Raw genomic sequence first — 17,373 nt, forward strand, 5'->3', positions numbered from 1 at the left:
GGAACAAAATAGTTTTACTTCTGAGGTTTAAGTTTTTTGTATTTTATTCAATTTGCAAACAAAGCCATCAGTATTCCTCAGCTTTCTGGGAAAGCCTGCCTAGTTTTCTAGCAAGCACAAATAAGTTGTTGTTGTTTCAAATCTCAAAGATTATTTACCTGGAGTTGAGCAAGCATTTGACATTGTCCTGCACAACATCCTTGTCTCTAAATTGGACAGACGTGAGTTTGATGGATGGACCACTTGGTTGATAAGGAGTTGGCTGGATGGTCACACTCACAGAGTTGTGGTCAACAGCTCGATGTCCAAGTGGAGACCAGTTCCGCAGAGGTCAGTACTGGGACCAGTGTTGTTTAACATCTTTGTTGGCAACATGGACAGTGGGATCGAGTGCACCCTCAGCAAGTTTGCCAATGACACAAGCTGCGTGGTGTGATTGACACACTGGAGGAAAGGGGTGCAATTAGAGGGACCTTGACAGGCTTGAGAGGTGGACCTGTGTGACCCTCATGAAGACCAAGTGCAAGGTCCTGCACATGGGTCGGGGCAATCCCAAGCACAAATACAGGCTGGGTGGAGAATGGATTGAGAGCAGCCCCAAGGAGAAGGACTTGGGGGTGCTGGTTGGTGAGAAACTCAACGTGACCTGGCAGTGTACGCTCGCAGCCCAGAAGGCCAACCGTACCCTGGGCTGCATCCCCAGCAGCGTGGCCAGCAGGTCGAAGGAGGAGATTCTGCCCCTCTGCTCTGCTCTGGTGAGACCCCACCTGGAGTCCTGTGTCCAGCTCTGGAGCCCTCTGCACAGGAAAGGTATGGACCTGTTGGAGTGGGGCCAGAGGAGGCCACAAAAATGATCCAAGGGCTGGAACACCTCTGCTGTGAGGAAAGGCCGAGTGAGTTGGGGCTGTTCAGCCTGGAGAAGAGAAGGCTGCGGGGAGACCTTACAGCAGCCTTCCAGTACCTGAAGGGGCCTACAAGAAAGCTGCAGAGGGACTTTTTATGAGGGCCTGGAGTGATAGGACAAGGGGTAATGGCTTCAAGCTGAAAGAGGGTAGGTTTAGATTAGATGTAAGAAAGAAATTCTTTACTCTGAGGGTGGTGAGGCCCTGGCACAGGTTGCCCAGAGAAGCTGTGGCTGCCCCCTCCCTGGGAGTGTTCAAGGCTGGCTGGACGGGGCTTTGAGCAACCTGGTCTGGTGGAAGGTGTCCCTGCCCATGGCAGGGGGGTTGGAACTAGATGATCTTTAAGGTCCCTTCCAACCCAAACCATTTTATGATTTTGTGCTCTACAGGGAGGAACTGGAAGAAAAATGTTTTGGTTACGACGTTATCTTTTCTATACAGGGTTACACCTTCTCCTTTCTAGGTATCAGCTCTGTCTTTTCCATAATACTCCCCACCAGCAACTCAGTCAAAGCAAAGTTCTGATTAGAAATATGCTCATTTTCTGACTGTCTTTGGATACTTGCTTTCTCTGAGCTGGTTGCATGGACTCTAGTACAATGATGCCTTTTCCCTTTCAGTCCAAGGATTAATGCTTTATGCCAGTTAGGGGGAGGGGAAACAAACCGGAAAACTGATACCTTTACTTGATGAACAGAAAAAGTATTCTTTCTAACTGGCATCTAAACTTTTCTTCTGGAAGTCCTGCCACTTCCATTCTTGTAATTTTGGCTTTGAAATAGCTGGTTGAAAGCAAAGCATCACTAGGAAGAGGACAGTAAATCTATTTCAGTAGTCTGCAATTAAAATATGTAGCTTTGATATAGCAATAGCTTGATATACAGGAACATAATTTTATCTTCTGTTTGCGTGCCTGTGTTCTTGGTTTATACACAGCTTCTCAGTATATAAACCCTTGGTGAGCATCTATTTACTGTTCCGTTTTGCAGAGCTCTGTTAAAGATAGGCGTTACAAAATTACCCAGCCAGGGTGAAGTTGTGCTTTAAGATTGCAGCTAAATATCTTGAATGTTTAGGCATAGAGATGCCTTGTTCAATTCCTAGCCATTGGCTAAGACAGCAGCTGTTACAGCAGCATTTAACATCAGTTTACACATTTTGTTAAGCTAGAAGTGCTGGAGATGGCGTAGTTCTTCAAGTATTTTATATGCAGTCTGTCATATGTTTGATTTTCCTGGTCCTCGGTGACAGCTTTAGAATGATATTTGTTCTTTGTATTAAGCCTTCTTAGCACTTTGAGCTCTAAAAGTAACAGGGAGACTTTGCTTATTTCTTGTATCAGCTCCCCGGTATTTCTTTGTTTTGACAGATCTGTATTCAACATTCATCTAAGAGAACAAGTCTTAAAGAATTTTGTGATTTTTAGGATTTTTTTCCAATTGTCATCTTTGGCAGAACTGTCTTGTTACAAATCCAGTTTTAATTGTTCTGTTATAGAAATATCAGGCTAAGGAGGAAGAGCCACAGATTTGTTCCATGTCGTAACAACTACAGTGCAAATCAAAGAACTGCCATCCGGCTTAACTCCATGATTTGCTCTGTTATTGAAGAGCTTCAGATGTCGAGATGTTAGGCTTAGTGAACTGACACATGAGGTAGAGGATCTTTAAATCTTTTTAACACAGCAGAGCAGCTTCAGGAAAGGAAGTGGCAGAAGGCTGCTGCAGTGGTATTGTCTGACTTCTGCAGGTAGACTAGGAGTAATACTGAAAAAAATTAATAACTTGGGTCCTTTTATGTTTACCTCATGAATTTCAAATATTCGTATTGTAGATATTTCAAATTCTATGTATTTGAAATATTTGTTGTAATTATTTATTGTAATTGCTTATTGTAAATAGGATGGAAACAGGAAGGATGTTGGTATGTCTGTGATGCTGTGATAGGTGGTATTTTTAGTGTCTTTTATCCAAAGATTGTTCTTTCCTCATGAGTCAGGAAACAGCCATTTCTCCATTTTATCAAATTGCACTGTAATGCTTAGGAGAGCTCAGCAATGATCTTACTTTGGTCAAACGTAAGGAAACAATGGTCAGTAACAGAATTCAAACTCTTCAACTCATACCAGTAAACGCAGTACTTCTAGGTCATTTAAAAACTTTCTAATATGATCATTAAAAAAGTTTCTGAAATAATTCTTTGATGTTGTAACAAGATAAAACCCAAATAATATTTGGGCAAATCCATTTGTGTGAGAGGACTTAATATTGCTTTCTTTTTTGATATTCTTTTTAAACACCTTTCCTAGAATAAGAATACATGTATTTAGTCTGAACATTCATCTTTTACCCAAACTAAATATGAACCTGCAAAACAGATGTTTAAAACTATGATTAAAAGTTCATATTATATCCTTACCACTCTCATGAAAATTATAGAATCCTAATTTTTCTTTTCTTTTTACTTTTGCAGATAGCTGAGACCTATTTTCAAGAGGAAGAATGTATCCTTTTACTTGTAAAAATTGTTACACGATATTAAAATAATCTGACATGATAAAACATTGAAGACAAATGCTTTACTGTTGACTCAAAGCTTGTGGGTCAGGTTTAGAAAGAAGTGAACAGCCGTAATTTACCCACGAGTGAATGTACAGTGTTAGCAAGTCCTTCTGAAGCAGACAGCTGGAATAAGAGTTAAGTAATGAATCCACTTCCAAAAGCTGTACTGATACAATCATTAGTAGTTGTGCACAAACAAGGAAGTATGAAATTATTTTCAAAGAACTTCTGTTTTTATAGGATAAGTTCTGTTCTAAGTATTAGTAACTGGGAATAGGTCCAATCTAGATAGGGTGTGTATTCTGTTATATCAAACAGGGCGCTGTTACAGCAAAAACATTATCACAACAGTTGATTAGAATATGTGCTACAAGTGTCTAGATTAGAATAAAAATACCAAACACACTGAGCTAAGGGAGATCAGCAACCTGCAAACAATAGCAACATGTTGTTTGGCAAATGCTAATTACTCAAAATTGTATCAAGGTAGTTTGAGAAACTGTTGTAGGAGAATATAGGTGATTGGTTCTGGGAACATCTAGTTCAATAGTCAGTTTATTTTGATTTGGTCCTAGAGAATACACATAAATTTGGTCAAAAAGTTGTAATAGTTGAGCTGCTGCTAATTACTTTGATATATTTCAGTAGTTGTGGGAGAGAATAATCATATTAAAACTTAAAGTGAAATAATATTTTTAGAAAAGGGGGACTGGGTTTTACTGCTTGCTTTTAAGGGATCAGACTGTAAAAAGAAGAGGCAAGAATGATAAGCCCTTAAAGGTATATGTTATTCACAAAGATGTATCATAAATTACAGAATCTATGCATACAGGTTATTTCTTTATTATGTAATCTGTTACAAACAAAACAAAATACAGCAAATAGACAATTGTAATGGTTAAATAACAAAGCATGAGAAACCTGGAAAGGTATGCGTGAAACTTAGCCAAATTATATTAACTTGTATTACAAAACCAGATGCATAACTGTCGCAGTATTATAAAATAAAATATCCATCAGTGTCTTAGAAGACTACTTCTGTCTTGGTCATCCTGATTCAAAAGCATCCATCAGAAAATCTAAAATACACAGCACAAATTAAAGGTATGGAAAAACTCAGTAGTATATTATGGCTCTGCAGGGGGAAATACAGAAAATTGAAAATGCATTCAACGGTATGATAGACATTTTCTCTTTCATGGAAGTTGCTTTAATCAAAGGGCACTGTATTTAAAGCTGATCAAAAGAAATATTTTTAATGCGATGTACACCTGATGTGTGTAATTCAACACCACTATATAATACATATTTATGAAGGATATCTCCTCTGTACTTGCAACCATCCTGAGGTTAATAAAGAACTTACTTGATCATGTTGCACTGTATTAATTATTCATGACAGGCTTTTTAATACATCCAGTGAAGAACTTCATATTAACAATAATTCAAGGTTTGTTGCTGTGATCCTCTAAGGCTATCTCTCTGATCTGTAATTTTGTTTCTAATGACAGATTTCTTGAAGGCAGGGAATATTCTTTCTATTAATATTGATGTTCTTAAGCCATCCTATGTATACGTTGCATGAGGCTAACAAGAATAACAAGTATTGGTTGTGTTTTTGTTCTAATTACTACAGTATTTCAAGTAGCATGAATAATGGAAAATATTTTTTCTATATTATGAAGAACCTCATTCACTGTACTTATGTCCTCATTATACTGTAGAATTAAATTTGAAATTGCAGGCAAAGTATGGCTTTAAACAGAACAACTAACAACTCGGGCTTGATAGAACTAGAATTATCCTGACTATTACAAAATATATAACTATTGGTATACCTTTTTGAATATATGGATAAACCTAAGGAAGGGGAGGGAGTTCTTCATATAGAAGAAAAGTAAGCAGAATCTTCAGAAAGAAGACAACAGGTGAACTCAGCTGTCCCACAGTGATGTGTACGGTGGTCGAAAAAGGGGAGAGTATTTTTGGAAAGTGTGAGCTGGGGAAATTTTTTAAATACCGTCTCCAGCTGATCAATAGAACGGAGCCATATTTTCAGTTAGATATGGTTATTGGCGTATAATGGTATTTCTTGAGAGATACATGCTGGTATTTTCGTAACTGTTTTACATTTCATTTCCCAGAGATTTCATTTTCTGGTAAGAGTTGTCAGCATGTTTTGCTCATTTCTTTTCTAGAAAAATTTTTGTTGGACTTAAGGCATGTGGGAAGAGGTAACTGCTGAAGAGAATAGGATTTTCATTGCTGGAACTTTTCTCAACTTATTTTACTTCTTGCTGTTTTCATGTCTGCTATTATTTTCTTCCTTGCACAGAAGTCTGGATGCTAGTTGTTACTCATTTTAATTCAGTTATGTCAAATTTCAGATACATAATGATTGCCCTTTCAAATACGGTGCCAAATACAAACAAATCGTAACATGTTTATATATGTGTGCATTTTTCTTTAACCTTCCATTCAGATGAGAAGGCAATGAAGTTCATTCAGCTTGAACGATTGTATCATGAGCAGCTGCTTGCAAATCTTTCCTCAATACAGGAGCAGTGGGGTGAGTACAGGCTAAACTAGTATGGTAGAAGAAATAGTTAATTTGGTTTATGTTTCTAAATAACAGAGTATACATTTTGCCAGTTTAAAAATGTTACGTAGCAAAAGCAGCATTTACATCAGAATTTGTCGAGCTTGTTCTGAGAAAAGTATTCCTGCTTTAGATTTCTTCTCACACATTTCGTGGGAAAGGTGCAAATAGTTTGTCATTCTTCATTTTATTAAGTGAGACTTCTTGATTGATCGACAGTTGGTTTGAGCTTTTCTTTTTACTTTACAGTTGGTGAATCCAATGTGATGAAAATAAAGTGTGTTGTGAAAAAAAAAATGCTTTTTTTGCCTAGTCTGAAACAAGGTTGTAGAGCATTGTCACGGTTTAGAGCAGGGTGGCAATAACCAGTAGCAGATGCTGTCTGTTAACCCTGCCCTCCCCACCACGGGAAGGGAAGGAGGAGGAAAAGGGAGAGAGATTTACAAATTGAATATTAAAACAGCTTTAATAATAGCACTAGTAATAAGAGAAATAAGGAACATATACCAAACCAACCCTGAGTTTCCCAGAGCTGAGTACCGGGCGCCGGCATCCCGCCGGCAGCTGCCGGGCAGCACCAGCCAGCCGCGGACTGGCCTCGGCAGTAGGCAGGAACTGGACTCGGGAATGCACGGATAGGAATCTGGATCAGGATCGCAGGCAGGACAACAGGCAGGGTCCTCTTCAGAAGGCAGCCATGGAGGAAGAGCGCGAGACCCTTGTGATCCCCCAGCTTTAAACTGAGTATAACGTGCACAGCATGGAATACCGTGTTGGTCAACATCGGGTCACCTGTCCTGTCCTCCCCACAAGTGTGACCCTTTATGATTCCTCTCTTGCAGAACCTAAGAAGCCTGTCAGTGACCATTGCTGCCATAGTAATAATTATAAACAGGGGCCTTTTTCTGCATTCCATTCCTACTGCTAGCTTAGTAAAACTATAAACATGAGGTGTTACCAGCTTTGGAGTGGACAGTGTCTGTAAAATATGCATCCAGCTTCAGAAAAATGCAGTGACTTAGAAGAACTTAGCTGTAAGGAAGATTCACAAAAAGAGGATCGGTTCTGTTTTAAACAAAACCAGGACAAGCGTACACAGAAGAGTTGTCAATATTTCTCCGTTAATTAGTTTCACATAAATGTTTTATGTTTAATAAATATTACTTTTACAATACTTTGGGTAAAACTGATTTTGATTTAATTTAGAAAGAAAATGGAAAACAGCAGTTCCTAGTCCAGTTACAACACTGAGGAATTCAGCTAAAGAACTGAGTGGTGAAGAGCTGGAAAAGCTTACTAGAGTTTGCTCTTCGCATCAACAGTAAGTATAAGAAAATATTATTACTTTTCCAGTATTAATATGTTAGCACAGCTATTGTCTACTTGCCAGCATAGGTGTTTTAAAATAGTCAATGTCAAAATAAAAGTTGCATCCCATTGACTTCAGTGAATTTGGTTATAAAGTGGTGGTTCTTTTTGATACCTAACTAAAATGCTTCCATTACCATTAATTTTCACAATGTTTTAATATCGTTTGAGGAAGGTATAGGGGCTAGATCTGAACTGTTTGTTTTCAGCAAATCATTAGTTTGCCAGAAATGGAGTTTTGAGTTTTAGTATTTTCAGCCAAAGTAAAAACTTTGTATTAACTTAAGAAGAAAGAGACGGTAGAACGGATGATGGTGTTTGTGTCTAATACCTGTTGTTTTAATCATTGTTTTTAAATGCAATTGCCCAGCATCTCCAACTCCAGCACTCACATCTACCCTATGGGATGCTATTCCCAAATTTTCCACATTTTAGGGGCATTTCCTAATGCTTTAAGGCATTCTTGTTACCTTCTTTTGATTCATACCGGTTGCATAAACATTAGGAAGCAGTGACTCTGTAGTTGCCTAGTGTGGCAGTATTCTGAGAAGTTGTGAAATCTTAGTTCATACCTGTTTGGCCCGATTCATCAGCCTCCCGAATCAGTGTATCACAGTATCGCCAACTTTTGGACAGTGCCTCGGGTGCTCTTCTGGGCAGTAACACGTACGGGATTGTACCAGTCAGGAAGGAGAAGATCTGTTATTTCAAGGGTAAACGTCCTAACTACTACACACTGAGTTCAAGGGACAGATGGAAAAAATTATTCCAGCTGCCACTGCAAAATGATCAGCCAACAATAATAAGGAGACTAACCACATGCAAAGGCTGAGAAAAGGCCAACCTGTGACAGGGGAGATGCTCTCCATCAGGTGGGGAGAGAGAACTTTTTCAAATCCATTTGCATTGGTTTAGTCAGTCTGGATGTAACAAAAGCCAAAATGCTCCTGTTGTTCGGAGAGAGTATGATTTGGCTTCCATGGGTTTTTTTTCTTCTGGATGACCATACAGAAGTTTGAAAACACCCAGGCCGACAGCCAGAACCCGGGCAGGGATTGTTTCTTTGTAGTCCAAATGCATTTGTGAGGGAGCCCCTGGAAAGCGTACGCCTGCGTGTCTACAGGAGGAGGGCAGCAGCTCCAGCACAATAGCTGCGTGTTGACACCCACAGCTGATGTTACCGAGAGATTGCACTCGGAGTGCCTGCAGGGTTCCTCACCCTACATTTCCTTGCATGTGACCTTGCAAGCCCACAGAAAGATTCAGATTCAGGTCTATTGCAATTGATCTGCTGCAACCAGCAGCACCTCCCTATTGTCACCTCGATTGCACCTTGTTTAGAATAACTCTGCTTTCTCCTTCTGATTCTTCTGTGCAGCCTCACTTCAAAACACAAAATTTCAGTTATGTAACATCATTCCCGGTTCAGAGAAACCCTGCAGTTTGATAAAAACTAAGGCTTGCATTCATTTGATATTAGTTCTCTGTCTTTAATATTATTACTCTTGCAAATTCTCTAGGCAAAAGCCTATTTGCTTTTATTGTTTCATATGTTATTTTTCCTAAGCTTTAATCTAATTTTATTTTGTAATTAAAATTATACTTTAATTTTTAATGATTAACAGGCCAGTCTCAGAAAATGTGAGCATTTTGCTTTTGTAATTGAACATAATGTAACTTTTTCTGATACTCAAGGTCTGCAGCTACATACTGGACATATTTGTTCTTTGAAGATACTTTTGAGTGTCCCTTATTTGAAGTTTAAGTGGTAAAATTTAAAAGTCAATGAATGTATAGGGACTAGATCTGAACTGTTTTCAGCAAATCATCTAAAGTCAATCTCTGTTATAGTGATCATTATTTTTAATAGTAGTAGATACTGAGTCCTTACATGATTTTCAAGTTTGTAGAGTTCCTTCTGAGCATTAAGTTTTACGGGAATTTAGATTGCTTGTTGACTGCTTTCTCAATTAGGTGGAGTAAAGTTTGGGCTTATTGGTCTTCTGATGATATTCACATATGGTACAGATCTGTACTTGAAAGTATGCTAGCATGTGACACTGTTTCAACGTGAGAAAACTTCTGTGCTAATATTAGAGCAAAGCAAAGGCTTATAAGATTTCAGTAACATTTGTTATGAAGAATATTGCTTCTAAGTTGTTTATTTTTTTCTTTATTGCCCCAGGCCACAAGCATACAAAAATAAGGTAAGCAGACATTTAATTGATTCTGCTTTGTCAAAGATTGCTAATAAATATATTTCTAATATTATTAGATATAATCTTTCCAGTTTAGTGTAGAAACTGTTTGAAGTTTGGATGTCTCAAAAAGTCACAGTGTTCCTGTTTAATTCAAAAAATTACAGGAAATACTATCATATTTTACAGCTAGTAGCTGCAGAAAATACACAGGAAAGCAGTTGTTTGCTTCAGTTATTGGAATCAAAAAATCTAAAGGAAAGAGAATTTGCTCCTTTCAAATCAGGTATGTGTGTCTACGTACACGTGTATATGTTTGTTTTAAATATTGTACTGTAATGACATATTCCTGTAAATACTCTGAAGCTATTTCATTTGAAGCTATAGCATTTGTTGGATTCCCACAGATTCATCCATTTGTGCAAATTTCAATTTTTTCACAACTGCACAATGGACGTACTATGCAATTTTAATTAGTCATTGATATTCAGAATTGTAATTAAAGTAATTCTAGCCACCATCAAAAAATGTCTTTTAAATGTACATGCATTTATAGCAGCCTACATAAGCTACAAAACTGTGTAAACTAAAGATAAGATACATAATTTGTATGTATAAAATACAAGGAAAACAATCTGATGACAAATATTCTGAGTTGTAGCAATTCAGTATAGCTAACAGTATTAGTAACTATTTTAAATTACTTGCAACATACTGATTTTGAGACACATTTTTCTGTAACAGCACAGAAACTTAGAAATTTTTTGTGGGGTCTTGAAGAAACATTTGCAAATTAATGAATTGAGGGGGAAAGAGCATTGGTAGACTACCAGGCTGTGGTTTCTCTCTCCTCTCTTTGAGCAAAAAGTTTCTTTTTCTGCCACATTCCAGTTGCCACAGTTGGCCTAAATCAAGTATCTCTCCTCAAAAACAGCTAGAATCTCTCAGAAGATGAGGCTTGGCCTATGTGACCTCAGAAGGTCCCTTTCAACCGAAACTATCCTACAAGTGTGTATCAGCTAGGATGTTCAGGAGAATCAGGAATTAACGAAGATACAGAGTCACAGTTCTCTTTATGCATGGATCCTCCTTGTCTTCATCCTCTGTTAACATGACGCCTATTCTGCCTTTTGTCTGTTTGTTCTTGAAACCTAACTAAACACAAAACATTGAAAGCATGAAACAAACACCTTCTACAGCTCAGAAAGCAGATCAAAAGAACCCAATACTTTTTATTTTTGGACAGTTGGAAATTCCCATGGAAAAAAATTAGGCACTTAAAATTTTTCCATTGTTTTTATTCCAAGTGGGAACAAAGGCTTTCTGGAAGGCATTAGTTCTGAACACTTCAGTTCTGAACTTCTCAATTAAGGAATGTTTTGTGTCAATGTTTAAAATACTGTAGTACAACAGCTAGACATATTAAACTTGATGTGGAAGTAATTAGTACTGTAAATGGATTTTTTGCATGCCTTTCTCTTAATGGGACTCTTGTCAAGATGTGATCAAAATCTTTGGGTTCCTGTGAAATGTTTGTAAATTAATAAAGCTTAGTCATCCAATAGAAAGTGGTTCTGCTGAGAATTTTCCAGAAGTGCTAAACACTTTTCTAATACAAAGATATGGATATTTCAAGCCTAACTCAAGTTGAAGTGCTTAAGATTTACAAAAGATCTTTTTCACAAGATGGGCATGTTCTTGAGGAAGCCGTGACTTCTCACCCTGACAGGTCTCTTCATCTGTTGAGGCAGTGCATGGTCAATTAGGTACTGCTGGCCCTCCCTGAGTCAATGCATCAGCGGCGGGCTGGTGCTTGAGTTTGCCAGGACCCCAGCAGAATCCTATTCTGTAATAACCATACATATTACTTTCTTAGGAACAAACCCCCGAGCTCAAGGGCCACCTTTCATGGTACAGAATGTGATTTATTTTCCGATTCTATTTAATCTTTGTTGCAATTGGGGCTGCCAACAAAGATGTCTATTGTAATGTGGATGTATCCCGTAGGAAAAATTGACAGATGGTAACAAAATCTTGTACCAATAAGCCAGGCTGTGTTTGAACTCATGACCTATATGTGAAGGGCTCAGTATCCTGTTACAAATCCCTTGAGCTATCTACTCATCTGCGTCTAATTGTCAAAAAGTCCCTGTCTCGTACCCTTTTCTTCTTTCAGTGTTCTACAGAAGTTAGGTTCCCCCTAGCCTTTCTGTCTGTTAATGTTGTTCTGATTATTTTTCTGCATTTTGATATGGTTGGATATTCTCTTTTCCAGTTTCCAAGCCTGTCTTTTCTATGCTACCGATAATTTAGAATTTAGTAAAATTGTTCAATACAGTGAGTTAATGCAAATGATTCTTTAAAGACTAGTGAATGGGACCCTGCTTCGTATAGCAAATTCAGGAAATTGCTTAGATTTTCAGTGAGTTTTTAACAGGTGAGGAAGGATAAGATTAGCATAGAGATCTTCAGTCATTTTTGTGAGAATGGGTACAGTTAATAAGGGCATTCTTTGATCTCTTCATTAATCTATTCGTAAGACCATTTTTCTTTTTGCTATGATGAAAAAATGCAAATGAGTGTTTTCTAGAGGTATTAATTTGTTGTTTGAGATTATGACCATTAGTGTAACAGCAGTCCTACTGTAACACAATCTTAGCTTTGTCTTTTATTCCATAGTTGAATAAAAACTGTTTCTATTATAGCTAGCTTCATTTAGTATTCTAATTCTAAACACCCCCTTTCTCTTTTCATAAGCCTAAAAGGGGAGATTTGTCTTTGAGCTTCTCGTAATGCCTAATGTCTAGTAATTTTATTGACAACTTGGGCTAATCGTCTGCTCCTTCATCAGCAGGTCACACCAATAGTAGGTGAATTCACGAGCTATGTAGAACTCCCCTTATTTCTCTCTGAAATTTCAGACAAGAAAAATTAGTTTTCTTTTGTATTGTAAATGTGAATACAGAAATAAGCTGCATCCAGTTGCATTTTTTAATATGTGAACTAACTTATGTATCCGAAAAACAACATTTTTTTATGCAGTGTGTTATGTAAAATACCGTAATTGGGTATTTGATTTAGCATTAACCAAAGGCACTATTTACCCACTTAAAATAATTGAATTTAAAATTTATTAAATTAGTTGATTTCAGCTTCTGTAAATGAAATGCAGCTATTTCCCTGTGTGATAGATACACTAGCATTAATATACAGTTTTCTGTAATTAAGTGCATTTGTCTGAACTCCAGGCCTCCATGAGATGCACTGACATAAAATGTGCTTTAGAAGAAATGTGGCTGTTCAGAAAGATACTTACTTAGGTATTGTCCTTGAAGTATGAGAGTAACTCTTTTAAGGAGGGAATAAAAGCATGTGCTTTGCCTGCAAGAATGTGTGCAAATACTTTGCTGAATCAGGAGTCAGTTTTTCAGACTACTAACGAAACTTTTATTCTGACTGGAGCATAAAATAACTGCCCTTTGTGGGCGTGCATTTTAAAGCATTAGGTTACAGCATTATCAAATCACAGTATACTCTTTCCCCCCCAGGGCTGATGCTTTGAATCATTTAAAAACGCTGGAACTGTTTTTCCTGTTGCACCTAGGTACTGAAACTTATCCTGGCGTTGGACCAAAGAAAGAAGATAAACAGCTGAGCACAAGTTCTCCAGGTGAAAACAAAACGGAGAGACAGGCGGAGGCAGCAAGCCTTTGGGTAGCTGCGGGAAAGGACCACGTGGAGGAGCAGCACTGCAGTGCTGAATCAACATTGGAGCCACACACCCAGTCCACAGGGACAGTGGGCAGGCCTTCTTCGGGCTGTTTGTCATCGGGGGATGCCGGTAAAGATAACAGTTTGCAGCTGAGAGAAAGACAGCTCTCTAAGGATGCGGGAAAAATAGAAGGCACAGCTGGGGAGCCTGGAGTGAAACTCCCTCTTGAGCCAATGGTAGATGCTTTGGTTTTAGCAGATGCTGATTATATGCTGCCTGATTTGTTTCCTACTGATAAAGATGTGCAAGCTGATAGAAATCTGCTGGGATCAAAACATGCTGCTGGCTCTTCAGAAATTGCTAGTGGCCAGCTTGGAAATAGTGATTTAAAGCAGCAGCAAAAACAGCCTGATGATGATGATGAAAAATCTTCGCGGGACAGAACTGCATCAAATGTATGCTCTGGGTGTGAAGAAGTGTCAGAGCATGAGAGTACTGCCCATTCACGAGTATGCCAGGAGATACAGGGAACAGGAGGACAGGAGGAGAAGGTAAATAATGAAGAGCGAGAAGATTTATTTCTCAGATTTTTAAATGGTAGCATAATAGACAGTGAAGAATCATTTGCAAACTTAGCAAACCAAGACGACTTTGACACTGTTCTAGATATTTCACCTGAACAAGCATCTTACAACTCACTGGAAGCTTTATCGCTAGACGACAGCTTTTCTTCTCTTGATGAACTTGCAAGAAGGATAGAGATTGCTGAGGTAAATACTGCGAATCTGATAAAATCTTCTTCCATGTTTATCTCAGTTAAGATATTTTAGATATTGCCAGCTTCATAATGTGTTAAATATTCCTTCATATATCACTTATTAAAATCTGAAATCTATACTTAGCTAATTGTTCTGAGTTAATTCAGAAGAAAATTTCTTTTTGCCTGTTTGCCTCCTTTGTGACCAGATCTGTGATTCTAAAAATTAGATTGATTTTTGCGTATAAGTGTGAACACCTTTTTTTTTTTTTTTCTGACAGAGGCTGTTAGGAGATAGGCTGACAATTCCTGTTAAATCACAGTTTCACATCAGAGATCTACATAATGCTTATGATGTAACAGGTGGCTCGTTTCTATTCATAGAATAAAATTTGCTTTTCTGTGCCTATTCTGTATAGATGAGAACTACCTATGTAATAAACTCTCTATACAAATATATGGACTTCTAATTTTGCCAAGTTTAGGCAATTTTGTTGTTCAGCCAAAACTAAGACAGAACTTGTAAGCCTGAACTCACCTTTCTGAAGCACTGCTGATGGGCGGCAACAAGAATGAGTGCTTCATAAGCTAAATTGCTCTTCTAAAAATATAGAAGATTTATTGCTTTGGGATGTTTTCAGAGAGTGTGTGACATCTTTGCTCTATGTATCTTCTGGTTTTGGTGCATTTGCAACCATGGGACCTTAAAAGCTTTTTCATTAAAGGAAAAAATGAGATTATTGTGAAATGATGTGATTGCAGATGCTGGAGGGGGAAGACTTGTAAAAAGGCATCTTCTTAGTTCATCTCTATTTTTAATGCATTTAACAATACAGCATCCCTTGGCAATAAAGTAACAGTATTGCTCTGTAGACCAGAAGCTAATGCACAGAGACCACGAACCCACGATCACTCGGGGACAGCAGCCAAGCAGGGAACTAAATGCTGGGGATCCATGCTGATGCTATTACACGTTTGGCATAATCTTCAGAGCTGGAGACAGAGCATTTTGGTTTTTCTCCTCACCTAAACAGCTTGTTATCTCCAATCCAAGATCATTTATCCTGACCTGTCCCTAAAACACCCAGTCTTTCTGTGGGATGTCAGGAGGCATACCACATACCAGGCCTGAGGGCCAAGCGCACAAAGCTGTACATAAGCTCTTGACAACAAGCAGATGTGGAAACCCACATACATGTTCATACCTATAATCAAACTTTTGCACTAAATCCATTGGCTTGTGTTCACTTAGAGGATGGTTTTGAAAGAGCATTTTGTTGACAGTCTGTGCTAAGCCCCTATACTTGTATAATGGAAGAATAATTTAAATATCATCCCTTAGTGTTAGGTTTCTTTTGAGCCCACTGAAAGTTCAGCATTTTAAACTACAGGAGAGAAGTGTTCTGTTTCATGTAGAAAAATCCTAAATTAATCCTATAGCAACTATTAAATTGCTTTGTTGGTGCTATTTGTGTTTTAGAGGATGGGATAGGAAACAGCATATTGATGCTGTTAGGAAAATTATGGTTGTATTGATTGGCCCAGTGACTGATGATAATGCTTTACAGGGAATCTAGTTTCATTTCTAGTTTGCTATCCCGATGCTAGGACTGCCAGTACTCTGGTGGCCAGCTGAGTCTCTGGAGAGGAAAAAGTACCTTGAGTCTTCCTGTAGTACTTTTTCTGGCCATATATGGCATAATGTTGGCTGGCACTGGTGGGAGTCTTTCTGAGTCATTTTTAGCAAGAGGCCTGAGCTGTGTATGAGGCGGGGGGTTTAAATCAGGGAGAAGAGAAAAAGGATGATTAAAATTTGTAATATGCAGCACAGAAGCTTGTATTGTTTCACTATACACTTATATTTATTATACACTTATATTTTGATTTTCCAGTTAATCTTACCACCTATCATTACTGTAGGGGTTGTTTTTCAGAAGTGGTGAGCACCTGCAGCTTCCCTGGAAGACGCTAGGAATTGAGAGAGTTTAGCATCCCTGAGGAAGCAGCACTGTTAACTTGCCTTCACTGATTTTGTTTTAGTGCTAAAATAAGATTCCACTGATGTTTTGACAAGCAGACCAATATTTGCACCCAACCAAAACATTTTTTCCTTTCTTGTCCTCCTGAAGCCTTTGAAGTTGCATTGTTTGGGCTGTGGCCATCTAGTAAGATGACAATGTTTTCATACAATAATTAAATAAATATCTAGAAAATGCATTGGTGGCCACATGAATGAAGTGAAATTAAGTACATGAGATGTACCAGTATGACAGTAAAAAAAAAAAAAAAACCCAAAGCATAAATCAATTTTACTGTGATAAAACTTTTCATGGAGTAAGTATTTACAAAATTGCAACAAATAAGTTAGAATGGAAGGCAGAAGACAAGATTATTTTGAAATAATCTAGGTACAGGTACCAGGTGGTAGGACAAAATTTCATTAATATTCTTCAATGGAGGTGTAATAATAATTTATTGAAAATGGGGAAGGGTAAGTACTTGTGTATTTATTTACAGTTAGGATGTTTTGTTTGACCCCATATTGAGATCAAAGAATCATCTTATGTAGTTCTCTAATTTCGATCCTTTATGTCACTTGCTTTTAGTCTGCCGTTTACAATAACTAATAACAAGGCTGAAAGTCCACTAAATTCTGACTCTGACCTTAAATAATTTCAAAATTAAAATAGTACTTTAGATATTGTACAGTCCCTTATACTGGGTATTTCTTCACTAGTACAAACTGTGCACGACAACATGCAGATAATGAGAAATCACTGAAATTTTACAAAAACTAGATTCATACAGCTAACAAGGAGCTTTGAAGCACTGTCAGCAGTTGGCAGCAACAGATCTTCTGAGATCTCTTTACTGTCATTTCTGTGAGAATGAAATGACACACTAGCAGTCAAACAAGTTATAACCTCAATAATGTAAGTTGCATTTTGGCATATGAAATAAAAGTTTATAACAAAAACTTTTTATCTGAGTGATGATTAGGGAAACAAGTAAAAGCTTAATGTTTTTCCTTGTCAAAAATTATCATCGTAAATTTCCTTCTGAGAGCAAAGACAGCGAGACTCTCTCCCATAACTTAAGGTGGTAGCTTTTGGTTGGCACTGTTTGTACACCAAGTCTTTTAAAGAGTACTGCAAATGTACTGACTAGCAGCTGATTTGATTGCAGAAATGAAGTCTGCCCCTATCTGTACTGGGTCTGGAGATGATGCCTTGTTGAGATCCCCTGTTCTTTTGTATGGCTTGGGGCCTGTAGTTT

General features: G+C 37.9%; 1 protein-coding gene across 6 annotated transcripts in view; it reads left to right on the forward strand.

The window, feature by feature from the left end:
• CNST (consortin, connexin sorting protein) overlaps positions 1 to 17,373 on the forward strand; it is a 52,560-nt gene that overhangs the window by 24,596 nt on the left and 10,591 nt on the right. For all 6 annotated transcript variants that reach the window (XM_075412651.1, XM_075412647.1, XM_075412646.1 and 3 more), the window contains 6 exons: positions 3,375 to 3,405; positions 5,946 to 6,032; positions 7,269 to 7,383; positions 9,616 to 9,637; positions 9,818 to 9,914; positions 13,233 to 14,110. In XM_075412651.1, coding sequence (XP_075268766.1) covers positions 3,375 to 3,405; positions 5,946 to 6,032; positions 7,269 to 7,383; positions 9,616 to 9,637; positions 9,818 to 9,914; positions 13,233 to 14,110 — 1,230 coding nt within the window. The remainder of the gene's footprint in view (positions 1 to 3,374; positions 3,406 to 5,945; positions 6,033 to 7,268; positions 7,384 to 9,615; positions 9,638 to 9,817; positions 9,915 to 13,232; positions 14,111 to 17,373) is intronic.

Source organism: Opisthocomus hoazin, chromosome 2 (assembly GCF_030867145.1).
Source record: "Opisthocomus hoazin isolate bOpiHoa1 chromosome 2, bOpiHoa1.hap1, whole genome shotgun sequence".
Classification (NCBI taxonomy): domain Eukaryota; kingdom Metazoa; phylum Chordata; class Aves; order Opisthocomiformes; family Opisthocomidae; genus Opisthocomus; species Opisthocomus hoazin.